Source organism: Mauremys mutica, chromosome 22, assembly GCF_020497125.1.
Source record: "Mauremys mutica isolate MM-2020 ecotype Southern chromosome 22, ASM2049712v1, whole genome shotgun sequence".
Classification (NCBI taxonomy): domain Eukaryota; kingdom Metazoa; phylum Chordata; order Testudines; family Geoemydidae; genus Mauremys; species Mauremys mutica.
Window position 1 is genome coordinate 2,468,957 of NC_059093.1, and position 21,751 is coordinate 2,490,707.

General features: G+C 56.3%; 2 protein-coding genes across 5 annotated transcripts in view; one reads left to right on the forward strand and one right to left on the reverse strand.

Moving 5' to 3' along the window:
- The first annotated feature begins 6,762 nt into the window (after window positions 1-6,762).
- LOC123354730 (palmitoyl-protein thioesterase ABHD10, mitochondrial-like) lies at window positions 6,763-10,037 on the forward strand. 2 transcript variants are annotated; one of them, XM_044996889.1, is made up of 6 exons: window positions 6,763-6,876; window positions 6,927-6,973; window positions 7,439-7,632; window positions 8,157-8,268; window positions 8,529-8,666; window positions 9,251-10,037. In XM_044996889.1, the coding sequence occupies exons 3-6, from the start codon at window positions 7,460-7,462 to the stop codon at window positions 9,653-9,655; spliced, it is 828 nt and encodes a 275-aa protein (XP_044852824.1). In that variant the 5' UTR covers window positions 6,763-6,876; window positions 6,927-6,973; window positions 7,439-7,459; the 3' UTR covers window positions 9,656-10,037. The 2 variants fall into 2 exon arrangements, with proteins under 2 accessions (XP_044852824.1, XP_044852825.1); XM_044996890.1 differs by having other exon boundaries at window positions 6,776-6,839; window positions 6,890-6,973.
- A 319-nt stretch (window positions 10,038-10,356) lies between these two features.
- The window catches only part of SIDT2 (SID1 transmembrane family member 2), a 31,839-nt gene continuing 20,444 nt past the window's right edge, over window positions 10,357-21,751 (reverse strand). Inside the window, exons 26-30 of one of the 3 annotated variants that reach the window (XM_044996886.1) lie at window positions 21,287-21,333; window positions 20,707-20,812; window positions 18,945-19,055; window positions 13,828-13,941; window positions 10,357-13,124 (exon numbers count right to left, since the gene is read on the reverse strand). In XM_044996886.1, coding sequence (XP_044852821.1) covers window positions 13,062-13,124; window positions 13,828-13,941; window positions 18,945-19,055; window positions 20,707-20,812; window positions 21,287-21,333 — 441 coding nt within the window. In that variant the 3' untranslated portion in view covers window positions 10,357-13,061. The remainder of the gene's footprint in view (window positions 13,125-13,827; window positions 13,942-18,944; window positions 19,056-20,706; window positions 20,813-21,286; window positions 21,334-21,751) is intronic. The other 2 variants (XM_044996887.1, XM_044996888.1) reach the window with 2 other exon arrangements.

Below are 21,751 nucleotides of genomic sequence, written 5' to 3' on the forward strand. Positions count from 1 at the left end.
GGCACAGCCCTGGGTCTCAAGTTGCACATGCAAAACTAGAGGTGCCAGAAGCCACAGGGCCGCTTTTGAGACGGTCGGCCGTTGCCGAGGCTTCCTAAGACGCTCGCCAGCCCCGGGCGTCACAGAGGGAGCGAACGCCAGCCCCTCTGAGCGGGGAGTGACCTGCTGCCCGACAGCACCCGGCAACGTGACACAGCAGCTTGGGAAGGACCACATCGCCAGGTGCACACGCAGGGTGCTGCGGGGCGTGGCGGGAAGTCACCTGGGACGGGAAGCATTTGGCTGGGTGGCCAGGGCCAGCACCTCACGCTTACAGAATGTGCCGGGGGTGAACGACCACAAAAGGTCAGGAGTTTGGGGTTCCCTCATCCAAAGGGCGGCACCCCCTGCATTGCCTCTCACGGCACCGTGGCCCAATGCTGGCTCAAGGAAACGGGGGGGCACCTACTGCCTCCCCAGCACCCACGCAGGGGAAGAGGCTCCTGCCGGTACTGACCCAGCCCAACCCTGCTCGGGCGCCAAGGCCTGACCCGCTCGGCGCGCAAGGAGGGACAGTGGAAAACGTGATTTGGGCAAACGGCTGGTGTCAGGTACGAGAGCGAAATCGTACCCTGAGCCCGGTCACAGCCCCCTCAACGTGAGGCGGCTGAGCTAAGCCGCCTCTGTCCCCTCAGCGGCAGCAGAGAAGCCGGGGTCTCCAGCACAGGTCTTAGCTAGGCTGGGGGCACGTCGCCCGCTGCGCTCTGAGGGAAGGAGAGGGGAAGTGGGTCTTATCCTGTCCCAGAGGTGGGGCTGGCTTTAACGCAACCCTTGGGTGTCAGCAACATAACCCCAGCAGCTCCCACTGCCTGTCCAGGACCTCTCCTCAGAGCCCCTTGGTGCCCGAGGCTTTTAGTGCCCTGGTTCTGGCTGCGCTTGTCTGGCGCAGGATGCACGTCTCGTCATTCTCCCACCAGGTGCCCGGCTCAGCCCCCTGCGGAGGGAAGCTGGGCCCGAGTCTCCTGGAGCCAAGTGCCTGTAAACACCCCTGCTCCGCGGCACCCCAAGCCAAGGCCCCAGGGAGGCCCGTTGGCTGCCCAGCGATGGAGCTGAACAAACCCCACACAGACCGAGGACAGTGCGCCTGGGCCAGTGGAGGGAGGGCTCAGGTGGGCGCTGGTTGTCAGACTGGGCTGTGAATCCCTTTGCTGCTGTGTGGATGGCTGACGTGGGCTCTGAGGTGAGGCTGTGAGTCTCGTTCACGTGGCACGGGGGAGCCATGCAACCCCCCCCCCCCACACACACACACACCCCACCCCAGGTTCCACGGCTGGGATGCTCGGGGGTTAATGGGACAAGGCACATGACTATGCAGAATTTGGGGTCTAAGCCACCCCCCTGCAGCCTGGGGGCTGCTCTGTGGGGGCTGCAGGGACAGTCTTTGCCCGGCTTGCTCTCTAGCTCAGCTTTGAAGCAAGAATTTCAGCGGCAAAGCCTTGCAGTGGAGCAAGAGTGACATCGCCTGGCCAGCTGGGTCCTCAGGGCCGGCGGAGCTCCGGCAGATTAACAGCTGAGCGCCTACGGTGGAGAGCCCAGGGCAGGGTGGACCCAGGGCCAGTCCCACACAAGGGCTCCATGATACATACAGAAGCCTGTGGCTAGAGGGGTCCCAAAGCGTCTGGTGTCTCCTCTGAGCTGGAGTGACGTGGTGACAATTTTAAATAAACTGCTAGGAACTGGGCATGGTGGGCTCATGCGCTTGCCTTCCCCGCCGGGGGCAAACGTGGCTGGGTCACAGTCAAACATGAAATGAACCTAGGGGGGCTTGTGACGTGTCACCCCATGTTCTTTCTGAAAACATGTTCATGACATGACTGTGACATAACTGAGATGTACTTCATGCCACGTGGCTCATGTGAGATCATTGGAAAGGTTGTGATTTACTGAATGTCATTATCCAATTTGTATGCCTGGGTCATTTCTGTATCTGAAGTTAGGCGTATTGACTATGTATCTGTATTTCAAGCTATGCTACTTTGGGTGACGCCCGTTGCTAGCACTTCAGGTACAACAGTGGAAAAGCCAGAGAGGGCGGAAGGCCCATCAGCGAGGACAATGGACTGTGAAGCTTGCCCTTTCTGTGGATGCTCCATACTGCCCCTCACTCATGGACGCTGTGCTCCTACAGAGTCAGGTGGTCTTGTCACCCGACACTAAACGTCACCTGGGACTTCTTGTAACTTTCCACTGGAAGGGAAGAGGGGTCAAGTCTGGGAAACAAAGGATTCCCGCCTTATGTCCATCCTATTTCCGGGTGGTGAGGGAGGCCAATAGCACTCCTCCTCGCCATGGCCTGGCTGCCCAAGGAGACAGACTGCAAAAGCCACCTGAAGGGAAGACAAGGGGGCAGTCCAGACTGAGACGGGCCCAGTCTGAAAAGGAATATAACAAACTCTGAACCACAGAAACTTTGCAACCTGCCTGCAACAATATCTAGGGGGAGAAATACTATTGGTAACCAATTTCTTTAGTGAAACTAGCTTAGTTTGCTTGTTTGATTTCATTTGTTTAATAATCTGCTTTGTTCTCTGTTACCCCTTTTACCACTTAAAATCTGCCTTTTATGGTTAACAAAATGTATTTTGTTTATTATTAAACCCAGTGTCTGTAATTTCTAATGGAGGGAGGGAGAGAAAAGTGTGCACACCTCTCTCCACATTGAGGGAGGGGGCGAATTTTATAAAATCTTTGGGTTTGTCCCCCTTAAACGGAGTGAGCACCAGAGTGCTAGAGCAAGTCCCTTCAGCTGTCTTCCCAGAGCTGGTGTGTGTGTTAGAGGAGACTTTAATAGCCTGACTCAGCAAGACACGTGAAGGGGGCCCAGGCTGGCAGAACAGGCAGACTCAGTGGTATTACAGCACATCAGGTGGCTTCCTAAGGGGCATAACCCGTCACAGGGCCAGTGTAGGGCTCAGAACTGTGGGGTGGGGTTTCTAACACAACTTGTGTCTCAGTTCAGCAAAGTCAGCACAATGTAAAAGCTACAGATCACAGAGCCCAGGACGTGCGTCCTAGGCATACAGCCGAGCACTGGGGTGAAAGTCCGAGCAAAGTCCTCACCAGTGCAGTCAGCATAATGATATGTGTGGACCTGCTGCACATACACGTGCACCCACCCGTCACACAAACGGAGCCTGGTGCCTCTAGCAATCAGACTGTCCTCCCCCCTTTGCGGTACCTGCCCTCCTTCTGCTTTGTGCTGCACACCTCTCTGCCCATGCAGAGGGAGCCTGACCCACTGTGACACAAAGGCTCCTGGGCAAAGGGTCCCATTCTTCGCAAACAACTCTTGTCTCCGACCCAACAAACTCACTACAACAAATATATTGTTACAGGGTATGTGTCCAAAACAGGGTAACATGCGAGGGGTCTGTTGCAAGCTAGTAACCTACTGATGTTCATACCCATGATGTGGTGTGTGCATGGGTGATATGTAAGGAATAATGTAGCTATAGTGAAGGTTATGCCCTTATGGTATTAAAGTTAAAAGGAGCCACCAAACAAAACTATCACTCGGTGACATCCTATTCGTGCAGGTGGGAGCCATCCCCCGTCCCTGTCAGCCGGTGAGGTTATGCCAGGCGCTACTGTCTGCCATTCCCCAGCCCAGTGGGAAACCATCATGGACAGCCGCAAACAATCAAAACCGCTGGGAGGTAAAGAAGGGACGTGATAACAGCCAGGGAGTGGTCGCGTACCAGCGAGAGAGGCTCTGTGGCCATTCACTGAGAAGGCAGTTTATGGAGTGGGGGTGTTTTATGGAGGGTTGGAGCCTCTTCCTGGCAGCAGGCCAGCTCTGCAGCAGCCTGGCCTTTGGGGATAAGTAACCTCCTTTACTAGCTAGGGAAGGTAGCTAGTGATCAGTGTCGGCCCTGATCTGTATTTTAGGGTTTTGTTTTGTAGTGTAACCACTTCCACCACTCTCCCATTTCTAGTAGGATCTCGATTCTCTATGAAATAAACCTCCTCTGGTCTCATCCCAAGGGCTGTGTAGTTTACAGTCCAGCCAGACAAGTCCGACAGAGGAAGATTTTGCATCTGGGGATCTGACTCCCCGAGAGACTAAGTGTCTTGTTCAAGTCATACCCAGACTCTAGGGCAAAGGAGGGAAGTGACCCTAGATCTCATGAGCCAGAGCCCAGTGCCTGAACCACCAAACTCTTCTGACACAAAACTGAGACCGTGATGTCTTCTGCTTGTTAGAGATCCCCTAACACTTTTCACAAGTGGGATGCTAGCCCCAGCCTCCTGGCCAAATGACATTCTGCCTCTCTACATCCCCCTACAGACTTCAGATTCATGGCTTCATTCTCCCCTTCTATCTGAAACTGGTGTAGCATTACCATGTGTCATTAGATTGCTGTATCATTGCAGCCCAGAGATAGCTGCATTTCCCTGTTATGCAAAGCTCACCAGCTGCTCTGGGCTGCCAGGTGCTGCACAGACACACAACAAGATGCTATTTATAGTAGTTATGTAGCCTTACTCTATACCTGGAACTAAAGTTACTGCTAGTTTCTCCTTTACCAAACCCTGACTCTTAGAATATCCCTTCTTTCCATACTATCAATGTATATAGCCTAATCCACCCTAGACTGCTAGATAACACTGACTGAGACCCCTTAAGTAGGGGAGAGGTGCTTTGGAGGGTTGTTTTATAAAGACTGCTCCATGGTGGTTGGCTGATGAGGAAGGGGCAGGGATGTGGGGGTGGGACATTTATTGAGAGCAGAGGAAGTGGGTGTGTGGAATGCAGGAGGAGGGTGGTTGGGAACAGGTGTGCTGGCTAGTAGCTAAGGGGGTTAGTGGTTGAATAGCTGAGGGAAACATAGACTGTGCCTGGAGCAGGGGCTGGGTGTGGGCAATGTGGATGGGGTGTGTGGAGAGATGATGGAAGGAAAATGGGGAGTAGATGCATGGGCTGAGGGTAGACATGGGCAATAAAAAATAACCATTTCTTGTAGCTCTCTAGGCAGCAGGGCCATTACCAGCTGCCCCATTTCACAGCTGGGGCCTAGGGAGGGGAAGTGATTTCTAAGCTCAGGCAATGAGGCTGCAGCAGAGCTGCCAATGGGTCTTTCTCAGTAACATTGAGCTTTTCTTCCTCTAGCAGCCTTGGAGATGCCTCGGCCCTCTGACCTGCTCAGTGCCATGTCTAGGATCAGGGCTTGCTCGTGGCATCTGAATGGCCAGCTTTGGTCTCCAGCAAGCCATTCTCCCTAGAGAGCCCCTGGGGCTGGTGCCCCATCTCTGGTTGTGCTGGTGCCATGCACTGTGGGCTGCACAAGCGAGCTGGCCTGCCCTTGAGTTAGAAGTGGGTGAAGTAAAGCTACCAGGCTCTCTGCCTGAAGGTTTTGCTGCTGAAGCCTGGGGTGAGTGTGTGTGTGTGTGTGTGTGTGTGTGTGCGCAGAGCTGGCTGTTGCTCATCGGGAGACAGTCTGAAATGCTTTGGCTGTTTGAGTCCCTGTTGCTCTCAGCTGTCCGCCTTGAGCATATCTGGCATAACCCCACCACCACCATGCTGCTAGCCCAGCTGTCCTGCAAGGCAGGAGTGAGGGTCTGGGTTACCAAGCACGGGGCTGTCCCTCCCTCTGCAGCAGGGGAGCCTGGCTCCTGGGCACTCCTGCCTGTGGTGCCTCCAACCCTGTCTGCTTCATTTGCTGCTCATCTGCCTGTTGCTCCCCCAGACCCCAGCCCAGGTCAAGCAGCATCTCCAATGTGGTTCCCCTGGAGGGGGGCCGGGCCTGGCCGTGCTGGGTGTGGGGGCTGGCAGCTGTTGAGATAAAGCAGGTATCCACTCACCTTTGAGGTCGCTCGCTGGCTCAGGGCTGCTCACAGAGAGGTGCTGGGCTGCCGTGTGGTTAGCTGACTGGCCGGCTGGCCAGCCCTGGCTCACACTGGGGCCCTGCTGGTCTCAAGTCAATGGCTGCCAGGTGAGCAAATAGGAATCCCCCACATCTGAGCTGGGCCATTGTCAGCTGGGAGGCTCCCTCCATCCCCTACAGGAGCACTGAGCTGAGTGGGGGAACGCACCTGCTCTGCAGGCCACGCAGCTCCTGTGCCCTGGCTCTCAGGGAGAGCACATGTGAGAGTGTGGGGCACGTCCGTGCCCCTGGGGGCCGGCTCCTCAGTCTCTCCCTCAGGGGGCTGCACAAGGACGCTAACAACCCAGCAGTGTTGGGAGGGGAGGGGCTCTTGCAGCAAGTGCTCTGGGGAGTGAAATGGCTGGAGCCCCTGCTCTGTGACCTGTGGGATTCACAGATGTAGCCAAGCTCCTTAGCATCCCATTCACCCCACACAGCTACTCCCAAAATAACCAGCGAGGGTTACAAAGGCCATGGCAGCACAATGCACCTTCCTTCTCACCCCAGGGAGGCCTGTGTCTTTGCTGCCTGGGGGGTGGGAGGGTGAGGGGATTACGACTGTGTGGTATCTCACTGCAAATTCCTTGTGGGGACAAGACCAGGTAGCTGTTACTACTGTAGCACTGTAACTAGGTGCGGTCAAACCCTGGAGCCCCTGCCCAGCTGTAGGTGGGTGTAGAAACCCACCTCTTCAGCAGTGATGATTTGGAAGCAATGTCTGCTGCAGGCTTGGGGCTGTGTCAACACTGTCAGATGCACACGCCCGTCCCAGTGCTGGAGGACAAGGTCACCATGATAACAGCCAGCCATGGCATGGAGCCATGCATGCGCAGAGGCAGGCTGGGTGTGTGCTTCTTCCAGGGCACCTCAGTGCTTCCAGCTGCGCCAAGACACTGAGCTGCCCAGGAACAGGAGGAAAACAACTCGCCGAGCTCCCCGCGGCCTCTGCGAAAGCTGCATGTTCTGGCTGTAGGGCCGGCGTCGAGCCGCGGCCTCTGCGAAAGCTGCATGTTCTGGCTGTAGGGCCGGCGTCGAGCCACAGCCTCTGCCCCTGCTGGAACAAAACCGCTGTAAGTCTCGGGCTGCAGTGTGCACAGTGCAGCTAGTGCTGGCCAGGAGCTGGTCTCAGCAAGGCTCCCCCTCCCCTGTGTCACCGCTGCCATCTCCCGCTGCTGGCCCCTGCTCTGAGAAAGGCCCCTCTGGCTGGGGGTCCGGCCCTCGGGGTGACAGCAGCAGGCAGCCCTTGCCAAAACCCACTGGAGAGGCAGCCGGGCCAGACTGCTGCTTCCCAGCTGCTTGCTAGGGCCTGGCCTGGCCTCCAGCCCTCCCCTCTCCTGGGGGCCGGACCAGGCCCAAGCTGGCACTGGGACCCCCCACACGGTGCACCACAGGTCCATGCCGGGACCCCCGCACCCTCTGCTTTGGGGTGGCCAGACTGTGCCGTGTGCCCCCCGCCCCATGTGGGATGGCTCTGCTGCTGCTGCTGGCAGTTGCTAGACACGTGGGTAACACCTCTGTCTCTGTCCCTCCTGCAGGGCCGCGCGTCCCACCCCACCATGGCATCCCCTTTGTTCTTGTCGCGGGGAGCCCTGCCCCGCTTGGCTTACTACAGGCTGGCCGGTCGCAGCCCCGGCATCGTCTTCCTCTTGGGCTTCCACGACACCAGGGCGAACCCCAAGTGCCTGGCCGTGGAGCAGTTCTGCCAGGAGTCGGGACGGGCTTTCCTGAGGTAGGTGATGGCCCGTTGATGCCAATGGGGAATTGCCAGAGCCATTCACAACAGCAGCCACCAGCTGGGAGCTCCAGCCCCTGGGACGGAGACCACAGGACTGTGCATCCTTGGGCGTCAGTCAGTGCAGACTCCAGCCCTGCCAGGAGTGGGCTCTCGGCACGTGGCCTGTTTGCATGGGAGCTGGACGCGGGGTCTCCCCCTCTGCTCACTCCCTTCCCCAGTGGGGCTCAGCACCCCTCTGACATCCCTCCCCGCACTAGCCTGGATTGTCTCCTGCGCTGCGTCCCCCCGTGTTCAAAGCAAGGCCTGTGTCTTCCTGCGGCACGAGTGCCCCTGGACGTGGGGCCCAGCAAAGGGACCACGGCCCTGATGGCGCGTAGAGCTGGAATCCCCTCCTGCAGCCAGAGCCCAGGGTCTGGGAGCAGAGCGAGTGAGCTGCTGGGGGCCGAGGGATCTCCACACGAGGGGGAGGTGCGGGACTGGTCTGCCTGAACAACAGCTCTGCACCTTTGCCCTCTCAGCTTTGACTACACGGGCTGCGGCAGCTCAGAGGGGTGTTTTGAGGACTGTTTGATGGGCCACTGGAAAAACGATGTTCTAACAGTGCTGGATGAACTCACCAGCGGGCCGCAGGTAAGAGGCAAAGCCAGCAGCCCCTCCTGCCTCTGGGTCGGTGCAAAGGGCTTTGCCCGCTGGGGTGCAGGTCCCAGAGGTTCTCGTGGGCGGGGAAGCTTTGCCCAACAGGGCTCTTCAAAGCCCTTGGTGTCCCCTGAGCAGCAGATTGACAGCAGCGGGCAGGGGGATGTAGCGCCACATCGGTGGACGAGGCAAAGGCCACCCGCCGGGCGGTGCCCCTCTCTCTCTCTGACTGTTCCCTGTCTCCATCTCTCTAGATCCTCGTTGGTGTCAGCATGGGAGGCTGGCTCATGCTTTTAGCAGCCCTGGAGCGGCCAGGGAGGGTGGCTGGGCTGGTGACCACAGGAATCGGGGCAGATGCCTTCCTAATGCTGTACAGAGAGCTCCCTCCGGAGGTGAGACGGGGTCCAGCGCAGGATGCGTTCAGCACAGGGAAGGCCCTGAGCCCTGTGTGCTGGGGGAAACAGGAGGGTTGTATTCATTAACCTGCCCCTGGGAATAAATGCCTAGAGATGTGAGCACTGCCAGAAACCAGCTGGGAAGCAAATGCACCTGGTCTCAGCTCTGTCCCTGCTGAGCAGGGAAACAGCCACCAGGCCCGGACTGTGAGTTCTCCCAGCGATCGTGCGCTGCCTAGAGACGCATTTCTCACTGAACCCCAGAAATCCCTCCTGGCCTTCAGCAAGGTGGGGAAAGTTCCTGGTGCCTCCGCTCCCAGTGAGACCCCAGGCACGGGGGGATCAAGCGATTGCCCTTCCAGGGGTGGGGGAAAGATCCAGGCTGCTGATGATCTGTCTGGAGTCTCTCCCCTCCCTCCTTGGTTGGAACCAGAAAGGGGCTTGCCCTCCTGCTCGTGGGATTAGCGGGGTGGGGTACCCTGACAGCCCAGGGTTTTGTGTAGCTTGTCAGGCCAATAGCATCTCCCTGATCCCAAAGCTGGTACTGACTGGCCTGTGCATTTTCTGCCCGTGGGGGGTAGGTGAAGGGCGAAGTGGAGCAGACGGGAGTCTTGAACTACGTGATAGCTGGGGCCGGGTCTGTGCTACTTAAGCGGGAGTTCTTTACGGAGGCGGAGGAGCACAGCGTGCTGGGGCGCCCGTCCATCCCCATCACCTGCCCCGTCCGGCTGCTCCATGGCATGCAGGACCAGTTCATACCCTGGGGCAGGGCCGTGCAGGTGGCTGAGCAGCTGGAGAGCCAGGATGTCCGCATCACGCTGTTCAAGGATGGGCAGCACGGCCTGAGGGGAGTGGAGGAGGTGAGGGTGCTCGTGGGGACGGTCAGGGACCTTGCTGAGAGCCTGCAGAGAGAGCCAGGCCTCAGAGAGAGACTGGAAGCTGCTGTGACGACAGAGCCCACTGATGGGGCAGCGGTGACCAGCTAAGGAGCCCTTTCTGGGCCACGCTGAACCTAGCCCCATCTAATCCGTTAATGAAGAGATTGCGTAGTGCTGGCTCCCCACTGCCCAAAGGCCCAAGCCGACCCCATTAGCACCAGGAGGTGCTCAGAGCCTGGGCTTGCTAATGAGCTCCCTGCAGGGGTGAGGTGACTGCACTCAGCTTGTAGCGCTGGGTGAGTCTGCTAATGGCCAGTGCATCTGGAAAGTGGCTGCTGGGGGGGGATTGGCTGCCACAGCGATTGAACGTGGGGTCTCTGGGTCCAGAATAGAAACATGGCTCAACACCCTGCCCTCCAGAAACACTGGAGAAAACCCAAAAAGGGCTCAGGTCTTTGAGAAAAACATTAAACTTTCCTGAAAAAATTCAGTGATGCTGCATTGTTTGGAGAGAACAGGCTGAGGGAAGGGGATTGAACATCCAGCGGTCCCATCCCCCTGCAGTTCCCAAGGCTGTTCCACGCCCCATGCCCACGGGGGGCCGCACATGCAGGCTGTTGCCAGAAGCGCTGAGGGGGCCAGGCTAGGCAGGCCCAGCAGGTGCCCACACTTTGGCCTCCATCACGGCTGGATGAAAGGGAACAAAACAGGCCATCCTGGCCAGGGCTGGCTTGGCTTCCTGCCCAGGGGTTGTGGGGCTGTTGCTATGGCAGCGGGGGGTGAGTACAACCTCTCCCATGGTGCTGTACTCCCCAAAGAAACCGCTAGGCCAGTTGGCGGCAGCCATCCCCTGTGAGAACTGTCCCCCACACCCGGGGCTGGAACTAGGCTGGGGAGGTTAAAATCTCCAACTTTGGTGTAGGCAGGCCCAGGGGGGTGGACTGCAGCCAGTCGTGGGTCCATGGGCCGGGGGGACAGCCAGTGGGGTAGGCACATGCACAGGCTGATGCAGCTGGGGGAACGCTCGGCTTTGTCTCCTGCAGAGAGCTGAAACGGGCTTCCCTTCCCCTGAACTACAACCCCCACCCCCGCACACACACAGTCTGTTCCCTTCAGCAGGGCAGGGAGAAAGGGCTCCCCCCAAACCCGAGCAAGGGGCAGAACTCTCCCTACTCCCCCTTCACTCCAATACCCTGCAGCCACTCCTAGCTGAAGGCTCGCTGTCAGGAGACGGGGCTGGAGCTGGGTCTCTCGGGGCCTTGCTGTCTCATGTCGCTGGTCAGGGTGAGGGTTGCAGCACAGGGGTTAATGGAGGCCAGCCATCAACACATGTGGAAGTTGGGTCCATTGCAGATGGAAGGGGAAGGTCAGACCATGCTAGGCCTGAGGTTGAGTTGCTAACATGGGGGTACCTGCCTTCCTGGAGCAAGGAGGCAGGAGCCTAGTGAGTAAAGTGCAGATTAACTTTATCATTTAATTCTCTTCATTTGATGGCCCAACCATTCTTAGAAAACATGGTGCAACTTGGCTTAGTAACAGTGTACCTGGAAAGTCAAAATATTGTCAATGCATTCAAGAAACTGGAAAACTATGGACATTCCAGCACCACGACCCTTCTTCTGGAGTGGAAGAGGGTGTCTTCCTCTGTGATGACTGAGAAAGCACCATTCTTAGCCTTTTGTTGTGTAACCAAGGCACCCCTGGGCCATGCACCACAGAACCATCTGATATGTTATGTGGCCAGAACAAAGAGGACAGAGTCCTGGAGTGGATCCAAATTTGAGCCTAAACCCAAACAATTCTAAGGTGAGAATACAAGCTCAAACTTGCAATGTAAACAGCCAGCGGGCTACCGGAGAAAGTTGCTTAATGACAACCTTGACACAGGTGTGTGTTTTGACACCCCACCTTCAGTACACATTAGCCAGTGGGAGTCCAAGACCGCACAAGTCCTTAGCAGTGGGAGGAACTAGACACAGTTAGACTGGACATACATCCCCCTTCAAAAACTTAAATAATAAAAATTAGGCACTGAAGAGAGTCATGCGCCCATGTGCTTCTAGAACCGAGATGCAACTGCCCCCGGCTGCTCTCCCGCCTCGCGGAGGAGCCTCTGCCTGGGGGACAGTTTGGACGTGCTGCACCCATGGGACGGCCTCACATTGGCAAGTGGTGTGAACAGCCCCTTCCTCCTCAGGAAAGGCCACAGTTGTAAGAACGATAGCAGCAGCAGCACCTTTACAAGAGTCACGTTCCTTGGAGACCAGACAGCCCATCTCCCGGCTGTTGGGCAGAGGGGCCCATGGTCTGTAACACTGGTTATAGGCCGGGTCGAGGGGAGGACACAGAACACCAGTGAAGACAGCAGGGGTGGTGGCTCCCTTCTGGGTCTACCTCGCAGCTCGTGAGGCTGGGGAGAACAGTGCTGGAATGACAGCGAGAGCCCCATCTTTCACCATCACCTTTGCACTGTTCCCATCCCTCAGAGCCTGCTGTAGGGTCATGGAGGGCTTCCGCTGGCCCCTGCTCTGTCCGCAGGGAGGCCATACAGACTGGTGGGGGCAGTGGCTCCCTCCCGTGGACCGGACGACGGGTGGGGGTGATGGGAGGCGGGGGGGCCCCAGTGAGCCTGCAGAGAGGAAGGGCCTGTTCTCAGCCTAGACAGGGACACGTATGCCACGGACGGGTGCTCTCGCTGAACAGCCAGGCCTCAGAGGAGCTGCCCAGCTCGGTAGCAGCCTATGGGGAGACCGACTGAACTGCACAGTTGAGCGGGCCAGGCCCTGGGCTGTGCACCAGGCAGCTTTCACTGGGGGAATGGGAGAGGGCTGGATATCCTCCCCCAGTGCCCTGGCCAGTACTCGGTCAATGCGAATGTCAGGCAGAGGGAGTGTTTTCTAACTTGCCTGCTGTTTGCTCTGAGAGGTTCCCTGCCCCCGGAGCTACAGGGGAAGCTGGCTGCCTGAGGAGGAGCCAGGCCTGTTAGGTCTTGGCATGGCACGGTGGTGGGGACAGAGATGGGAGAATGGCAGTGCAGTGAGAACCCACCACTTACCAGGCTGGGAACCTGGAGCCACCCGCCACAACGCTGCAGTACCAGTAGCCCCAGCAAGGCAAGGGACAATGGCTTCTGCTGAGGCTGACCAGGCCTCGCACCATCCCCACCCCTCTCTGAAAGCCACGTGGCGGCAGGTGGGTGCGTTGGTCCTGCCCTGCAGCCCCTGGAGCAGCTCAAGCGAGGAGGTGACGTGTTCAGCTCGGCAAGGCGCCGTCTGAGGGTTGGACGACACCCTGGCACACAGGAGGCAGGCGGGCGGGGGGGGCATGAACACGAGTCCCACCTCCGGAGAAGCCCCCACGCCTGGGACGCTTTGCCATGTCCTCGTGAGCTGCCCACCACAAGCCTCCTCTACACTGGAGACCAGGGCTGGAGGCAGCACCCGGGCAGGGGGGAGTCCCCTCCAGGAGGCCCCAAGTAACAAACCACAGGCCAGGTGGTGTTATGGGAAAGGGCCTAGAAGACATAGATTTTGTCCCGTTGGACGCAGTCCAGGTCATCATCCAGCGTCAGCAACACCTGCAAGCGGACAGGGCAGCAGTTAGGCTGGGGCTCAGCTCAAGGACAAACACCTTCCCCACTGCTATTAGGCAGTGTTCCCCCCACAGCCCGAGTGGGGGGAGGGAAGAGGAGGAGGGCAGGGTGCGGGGAACCTCTCTGACCCCACATGGGTGTTTTCGGATGAGTAGAGCTGGTGCTGCTGGGGGTGGGGGTGGGGTTCTAGACCCAACTCAGCCCCCGCTCCCCCTTTCAGCACAGGGCCTGGCCCGGACGGGAGCCTATGTCCCAGCCGGCAGAGGGGGCCATGAGGACACTGTAGCATTTGGTGGACAGAGCGAGGCACCTGCTGGCCGGCCGGCCCTGGCCTCGCTGGGGCTCTTCAGGCACGGGACAGAGGGCTGTGCAGGATGTGCACTCTCGCCTCAGGCTGACAGGGACCACGTGCTCCCCAGGGCAGGCCTGCTAGCCATGAGGAAGCAGCTCTGTGGGGGCTGCCCCTGCCGGCCAAGGCTGATGGATCTCCGGGGAGCGACAAGTGCTTCTGGGGACCCTCCTATGTGCTCCCATCCCAGGCTGGGAGAGCTGCAGACTGTGGCTAATGCAGCCTCCGGGCAGCAGCTGATTGTGTGGGATGTGTGGCGAGGGCAGAAGGAGCCTTTCCCTCTAGGTGAGCTGGCTCAGCTGTGTGCGGAGCTGCCGTGCTGGGGCTGGCAGGACTTACGAGGAAGGAGCCAAACAGGGCGATGGAGGAGAGGAAGTGCCAGATGTCATGGTCATCAAAGAAGCTGAGCAGGATGCAGTCTCTGTTGTACTGCCGGGACTCGGCCGGCGTTTTCTGCAGAGGGCACAGACAGAGCCGGTGTGTTATCGCCAGCCAAGCATGCTGCCCACCTCCTCCCTGCGCAGCTCCTGCCCAGGGTCATGCTGCAAGTCGAGTGGACCGGGCACCCGGGCCATGCACAACACAGTCCCCACTGCCTGCCCCGTACAGGGACTCTCCAAGCAGGAGACCCCACAAGTGACAGCTGCAGTGGCACAGGAGCCAGCAAACAGAGCAGTAAACAGGGGAGTTTCAGTGGGAGTTTGCGGGGGAGACTAAGAGACCTAGGCAGAGGAATTGCCAGGCTAGTGAAGGGAGGGGATGGTGTTCTGCTGGTGTTCTGGTGCCTGTTGGGAGTTTGTTTTGCTGTAGGTGGTGGTGGTTTGCTTTGGTTTGTGTTTCCTGGACTAACAGGTGTTAGGTGGGAAGGCTATGACCGATACAGAAGCAGCAATGAAAGACACAATGAGAATGGAAGATGCGGCATGTACATGATCCTGGAGGGGGTACCTGAAAAGAGTTTTGTCTGCATGAAATGCCGACTGATAGAGCTGATGGAAGAAAAAATCCGAGGACTGGAGATGCAGGTGGAAACTCTGGTAGAGTGTAGAAGGGGTTCGAGCAGATGATGGAGCAAAGAAATGAGGAGGCTGAAGGGAAAAGCTCAGACATGCAGATGGAAGCAGGACCAAAGAATTCCGAGGGGAGACTGCTGGGTGAGGAAAGTGGACGATGGAAGCATGTGACTAAGAGAACCAGGCAGAGGAAAAGACAGGCCAGTGAAGGAGAAATAGAGCTCAGGAACAGGTTTGCAGAGTTGGAAAATGAAGAAGGGGCACAGCAGGTGGTCGCTGAAGGTGAGAGGGCAAGGAAGAAGAGAAGAGCAGCTAGTCCTATAGGAAGAGGCGAAGAGTCAATGGAGACAACACCAAATATGAGCCCCAGGAGGATAGGAGTTGGGTTGCGGAGGATTGCAAGGGACAATAGAAATCGAGAGGACTTGCAGCCAGAGGGAACAGGGGATAGACCGGAGAATCACACTGTCACCAGAGAAAAGGCAGGTCTACGTGATTGGGGACTCCTTACTGAGAAGAATAGACAGGCCTGTAACTAGAGCTGATCCGGAGAACAGAAGGGTGTGCTGTGTGCCGGGTGCTAAGATATGGGATGTGGACCTGAGGCTGAAGAGGATCCTAACGGGAGCAGGAAAAGAATCCGCTGATTGTCCTTCATGTGGGAACAAATGATACGTCTAGATTCTCGCTAGAACGTATCAAGGGAGACTATGCCAGGCTGGGGAAGACGCTTAAGGAAATCGAGGCTCAGGTGATCTTCAGTGGGATTCTACCAGTTCCTAGAGAAGGGCAACAAAGGTGTGACAAGATTATGGCGATCAACAGATGGCTCAGGCAGTGGTGGGGCTTTGGGATGTACGGCCACTGGGAAACATTCATGGACAGAGGACTGTTCTCTCGGGATGGACTTCACCTGAGTAAGGAGGGAAATAGACTTCTAAGATGGAGGCTGGCACAACTGATTAAGAGAGCTTTAAACTAGGAATTTGGGGGAGATGGTTGGGAGATGTCCAGGTAATCTCCACGCGAGAATTTAACCTTGAGAGGGAAGAAAACAAAGTAAGAAAGGATACAGTCGTGGGTAGGAAAATGGACATAAGGAGGAAGGGTAGTGTGGATACCAGTCTAATAGGTGATACTGGTGGTAGAATGTCTGTGCCTAATCGAGTAAATGTCAGTGAAGCCAAACGGCAAAAATTAAGATGTTTGTACACTAATGCGAGGAGCCTAGGTAACAAAATGGAGGAACTAGAGCTACTGGTGCAGGAAGTGAAACCGGATATTATAAGGATAACAGAAACATGGTGGAATAGCAGTCATGACTGGAGTACAGGTATTGAAGGCTATGTGCTGTTTAGGAAAGACAGAAATAAAGGCAAAGGTGGTGGAGTAGCATTGTATAACAATGATGAGGTTAACTGTAAAGAAATAAGAAGGGATGGAATGGATAAGACAGAGTCTGTCTGGGCAAAAATCACATTGGGAAAGAAAGCTACTAGAGCCTCCCGTGGGATAGTGCTCGGGGTGTGCTACAGACGGCCGGGATCTGATTTGGATATGGATAGAGACCTCTTTAATGTTTTTAATGAAGTAAACACTAATGGGAATTGTGTGATCATGGGAGACTTTAACTTCCCAGATATAGACTGGAGGACAAGTGCTAGTAATAGTAATAGGGCTCAGATTTTTCTGGATGCGATAGCTGATGGATTTCTTCACCAAGTAGTTGAAGAACCAACGAGAGGGGATGCCATTTTAGATTTGGTTTTGGTGAGTAGTGAGGACCTCATAGAAGAAATGGTTGTAGGGGACAACCTTGGTTCGAGTGATCATGAGTTAATTCAGTTCAAACTAGATGGAAGGATAAACAAAAATAGATCTGGGACTAGGGTTTTTTATTTCAAAAGGGCTAACTAAAGAATTAAGGAAATTAGTTAGGGAAGTGGATTGGACTGAAGAACTTGTGGCTCTAAAGGTGGAGAAGGCCTGGAATTACTTCAAGTCAAAGTTGCAGAAACTATCAGAAGCCTGCATCCCAAGAAAGGGGAAAAAATTAAAAGGCAGATGTTTTAGACCATGCTGGATGAGCAAGCATCTCAGAGAGGTGATTAAGAAAAAGCAGAAAGCCTACAAGGAGTGGAAGATGGGAGGGATTAGCAAGGAAAGTGACCGTATTGAGGTCAGAACATGTAGGAATAAAGTGAGAAAGGCCAAAAGCCATTTAGAGTTGGACCTTGCAAGGGAATTAAAACCAATAGTAAAAGGTTCTATAGCCATATAAATAAGAAGAAAACAAAGAAAGAAGAAGTGGGACCGCTAAACACTGAGGATGGAGTGGAGGTTAAGGATAACCTAGGCATGGCCCAATATCTAAACAAATACTTTTTCTCAGTCTTTAATGAGGAGTTTAGGGATAATGGTAGGATGACAAATGGGAATGAGGATATGGAGGTAGATATTACCACTGCTGAGGTAGAAGCCAAACTCGAACAGCTTAATGGGACGAAATCGGAGGGCCCAGGTAATCTTCATCCAAGAATATTAAAGGAACTGGCACATGAAATTTCAAGCCCATTAGCAATAATTTTTTAATGAATCAGTAAACTCAAGGGTTGTACCATACGACTGGAGAATTGCTAACATAGTTCCTATTTTTAAGAAAGGGAAAAAGGTGATCCGAGTAACTATAGGCCTGTTAGTTTGACATCTGTAGTATGCAAGGTTTTGGAAAAAATTTTGAAGGAGAATTGAGGTCAATGGTAATTGGGACAAAATACAACATGGTTTTACAAAAGGTAGATCGTGCCAAACCAACCTGATCTTCTTTGAGAAGGTAACAGATTTTTTAGACAAAGGAAACGCAGTGGATCTAATTTACCTCGCATTTGATACGGTTCTACATGGGGAATTATTAGTTAAATTGGAAAAGATGGGGATCAACTTGAAAATTGAAAGGTGGATAAGGAACTGGTTAAAGGGGAGACTACAATGGGTCGTACTGAAAGGTGAACTGTCAGGCTGGAAGGAGGTTACTAGTGGAGTTCCTCAGGGATCGGTTTTGGGACCAATCTTATTCAATCTTTTTATTACTGACCTTGGCACAAAAAGTGGGAATGTGCTAATAAAGTTTGCGGATGACACAAAGCTGGGAGGTATTGCTAACACAGAGAAGGACTGGGATATCCTACAGGAAGATCTGGATGACCTTGTAAACTGGAGTAATAGTAATAGGATGAAATTTAATAGTGAAAAGTGCAAGGTCATGCATTTAAGGATTAATAACAAGAATTTTGGTTATAAATTGGGGACACATCAGTTGTAAGTAACAGAGGAGGAGAAAGACCTCAGAGTATTAGTTGATCACAGGATGACTATGAGCCGCCAATGTGATATGGCCGTTAAAAAAGCTAATGCAGTTTTAGGATGCATCAGGCAAAGTATTTCCAGCAAAGATAAGGAGGTGTTAGTACCGTTATACAAGGCACTGGTGAGACCTCATCTGGAATATTGTGTGCAGTTCTGGTCTCCCATGTTTAAGAAGGAAGAATTCAAACTGGAACAGGTTCAGAGATGGGCTACTAGGATGATCCGAGGAATGGAAAACCTGTCTTATGAAAGGAAACTCAAAGAGCTTGGCTTGTTTAGCCTAACCAAAAGAAGGCTGAGGGGAGATATGATTGCTCTTTATAAATATATCAGAGGGATAAATATCAGGGAGGGAGAGGAATTATTTAAGCTTAGTACCAATGTGGACACAAGAACAAATGGATATAAACTGGACACTAGGAAGTTTAGACTTGAAATTAGACGAAGGTTTTTAACCATTAAAGGAGTGAAGTTCTGGAACAGCCTTCCAAGGGGAGTAGTGGGGGCAAAAGACATATCTGGCTTTAAGACTAAGCTTGATAAGTTTATGGAGGGGATGGTATGATGGGATAGCCTAATTTTGGCAATTAATTAATCTTTGATTATTAGCAGGTAAATATGCCCAATGGTCTGTGATGGGATGTTAGATGGGGGTGGGATCTGAGTTACTACAGAGAATTCTTTCCTGGGTGCTGGCAGGTGAGTCTTGCCCACATGCTCAGGGTTTAACTGATCCCCATATTTGGGGTCAGGAAGGAATTTTCCTCCAGGCAGATTGGCAGAGGCCCTGGAGGTTTTTCGCCTTTCTCTGCAGCATGGGGCATGGGTCACTTGCTGGAGGATTCTCTGCACCTTGAGGTCTTTAAACCATGATTTGAGGACTTCAGTAATTCAGACATAGGGTAGGGGTTTGTTACAGGAGTGGGTGGGTGAGATTCTGTGGCCTGCGTTGTGCAAGAGGTCAGACTACATGATCATAATGGTCCCTTCTGACCTTAAAGTCTGTGAGTCTATGAGTGTGCACCAGACGTCAACCCTGCATAGTCAAGGCCCTGGCTGGCATGAGCCACCACTCACCTGCCAGGTGCTCAGACCCTGGAAGAAGAAGAAGAGGGCGAAGCCCCACACCACGGAGGTGAAAATGATGCAGAGCAGGGGGATGAGCTTGATGCGCTCGCCACTTCGGAGCTGGGGAGAAGGAGAGAGAGCAGGTAAACAGTGACACGAGAGCAGAGAGCAGGTGAACAGTGACACACAGAGAGCAGGGGAACGGCGACGCCCGGCACACGCAGAGGGCAGGGATGGGCGGCGACAGCTGGTGCATGCAGAGGGGAGGGAACGGCAATGCCTGGCATGTGCAGAGGGCAGGGGAATGGCGACGCCTGGCACGCACAGAGGGCAGGGGAAACACGCAGAGGGCAGAGGAACAGGGAGATGCCCAGCACACGCAGAGGGCAGGGGGCACACGCAGAGGGCAGGGGGCACACGCAGAGGGCCGGGGAACGGTGACGCCCGGCACACGCAGAGGGCAGGGGAACACCGACGCCTGGCACACGCAGAGGGCAGGGGAACACCGACGCCTGGCACACGCAGAGGGTAGGGGAACAGCGACGCCCAGCACACACAAAGGGCAGGGGGCACACGCAGAGGGCAGGGGAATGGCAACGCCCGGCACATGCAGAGGGCACACAGGGCAGAGGAACAGGGAGATGCCCGACACACGCAGAGGGCAGGGGGCACATGCAGAGGGGAGGGGAACAGCAACGCCTGGCACACACAGAGGGCAGGGGAAACACGCAGAGGGCAGAGGAACAGGGAGATGCCCGACACACGCAGAGGGCAGGGGGCACATGCAGAGGGCAGGGGAACAGCAACGCCTGGCACACACAGAGGGCAGGGGGCACATGCAGAGGGGAGGGGAACAGCGACGCCAGGCACACGCAGAGGGGTGGGGAACAGCAATGCCCGGCACACGCAGAGGGCAGGGGAATGGCGACGCCCAGCACACGCAGAGGGCAGGGGGCACACGCAGAGGGGTGGGGAACAGCGACGCCCGGCACACGCAGAGGGGAGGGAAATGGTGACTCCTGGCACACACACAAGGCAGGGGAATGGCAACGCCCGGCACACGCAGAGGGCAGGGGAACAGCAACGCCTGGCACACACAGAGGGCAGGGGGCACATGCAGAGGGCAGGGGAACAGCGACGCCCGGCACACGCAGAGGGCAGGGGAATGGCGACGCCCAGCACACGCAGAGGGCAGGGGGCACACGCAGAGGGGTGGGGAACAGCGACGCCCGGCACACGCAGAGGGCAGAGGAACAGCGACGCCTGGCACACACAGAGGGCAGGGGGCACACGCAGAGGGCAGAGGAACAGCAATGCCCGGCACATGCAGAGGGGAGGGAAATGGTGACTCCTGGCACACACACAAGGCAGGGGAATGGCAACGCCCGGCACACGCAGAGGGCAGGGGGCACACGCAGAGGGCTAGGCACGGCACCCTCCTTGGTACATGTGGGACCTGGGACGGGCTCTCGGGAGGCCATGCTCACGTGTTCCCCAGTGACAGAGGCTTCTCTCCCCACTACCTGGACAGACAGTGGCTGGAAGGGCTCAGTGGTGCAGGCACCAGGGCTCTGGGGATATTGGTGAAAGGACTGATGGGCCCTGCTCCCCTGCTGGGGCCTGACTCTGGGGTAACGCCAGAACTCAGTCACGCCCCGTTTGCCCCAGAGCTCTCTCGGGATACAGGCCCCCTTCCGTGCAGCCAGGGGGTCTGTCCAGCCGAGCCCCCAGCCTGTCCGCAGAAAGGGATGGTGCAGGGGTGTCCCCGCACCTTCATGATGATGTAGAAGGCGAAGTAGAGCAGCAGGTTGCAGATGCCGATGGCCAGCAGGTAGGAGGCGAAGTCGTTGGGTTGGACGATGAGTCCGTAGGCAGCGCTGGGGGAGGGAGAGGTGGGTTAGGAAGGCAGCAGAGGGGCAGAGACTGGGGCAGCCCCATGCCCACTTCGGCAGCAATTCTCTGGCCACTGCTGCACTCTGCAGCCACCGGCAAGACGAGCAGGGTCTCCCGGGGCGCCTGCTGCATGCTGGGGCTTGCTCAGCGGCAGAGCGGGCAGGGCGCCACGCCCTGCTTTGCCCCCTGGTGTTCCCAGCTGACGCGAGCTGTGTGTTCTCAGCCCAGCTCCCTGCCCGGCTGCATGGGAGCACCGAAGAGGGCTGGGCCTGGAACAACTGAGCCCGGCAGGGCCGGGCCGGGGGCTGGGGCTGGCACAGCAGCAAGGGAGGGGCTAGATCGAGGTGCGTTGGCAGTGGTGGGAGGGGAGCTCTCCTGATGCCCCCTTTCCTCGTACAGAGCACTCTCCCTCTGAGCAGCCCGGGCCTTCTCCCACCCACACCCACACCCAGACTTACAGCGACCAGTTGATGATGTTGCCCATGACCAGCAGCACCATTCGATCCTGCAAACACAGACGAGGAGGGTCAGGGGAGGGGGCGTATGCTGGGCCAGCGGTTCCGGGGGGACCCCGTTTTCATGGCTCAGAGCCACTGGAGCTGCCATCTCCCAGACCCGCTCTCTGCCCCAGGGCAGAGTGGCTCAGCCATTCTCTGGCTGGGAGGGTGCTGGTCACAGGGAGGGGGCGGGGAGGAATCGGGGAAGCCGCGAGCTCTGTGTCCTGTGGCAGAGCTCAGATCACCTCAGCTGGGCCCAGCGTCACATTCCACCACGGCCAAGCAAAGAGCCTCCCTGGATCCCGCTGGTGGGCAGTGGGGCCGCGGGTCGGGGCTAACTCTGCGGACGGGGGCTGAGAGGGGCTGCGCTGGGTGAGGAGGGGGAGGGAGGCCTCGGGGGAGTCGTCCGCAGTGGGTATTGAATCT

Bases quoted from the DNA above. Each gene is read 5' to 3' on its own strand.
- LOC123354730 (XM_044996889.1), top strand. From the start codon at position 7,460: ATGGCATCCCCTTTGTTCTTGTCGCGGGGAGCCCTGCCCCGCTTGGCT. The intron at 7,633-8,156 runs GTAGGTGATGGC...TTGCCCTCTCAG, and splicing joins TCGGGACGGGCTTTCCTGAG to CTTTGACTACACGGGCTGCG. The intron at 8,269-8,528 runs GTAAGAGGCAAA...CCATCTCTCTAG, and splicing joins AACTCACCAGCGGGCCGCAG to ATCCTCGTTGGTGTCAGCAT.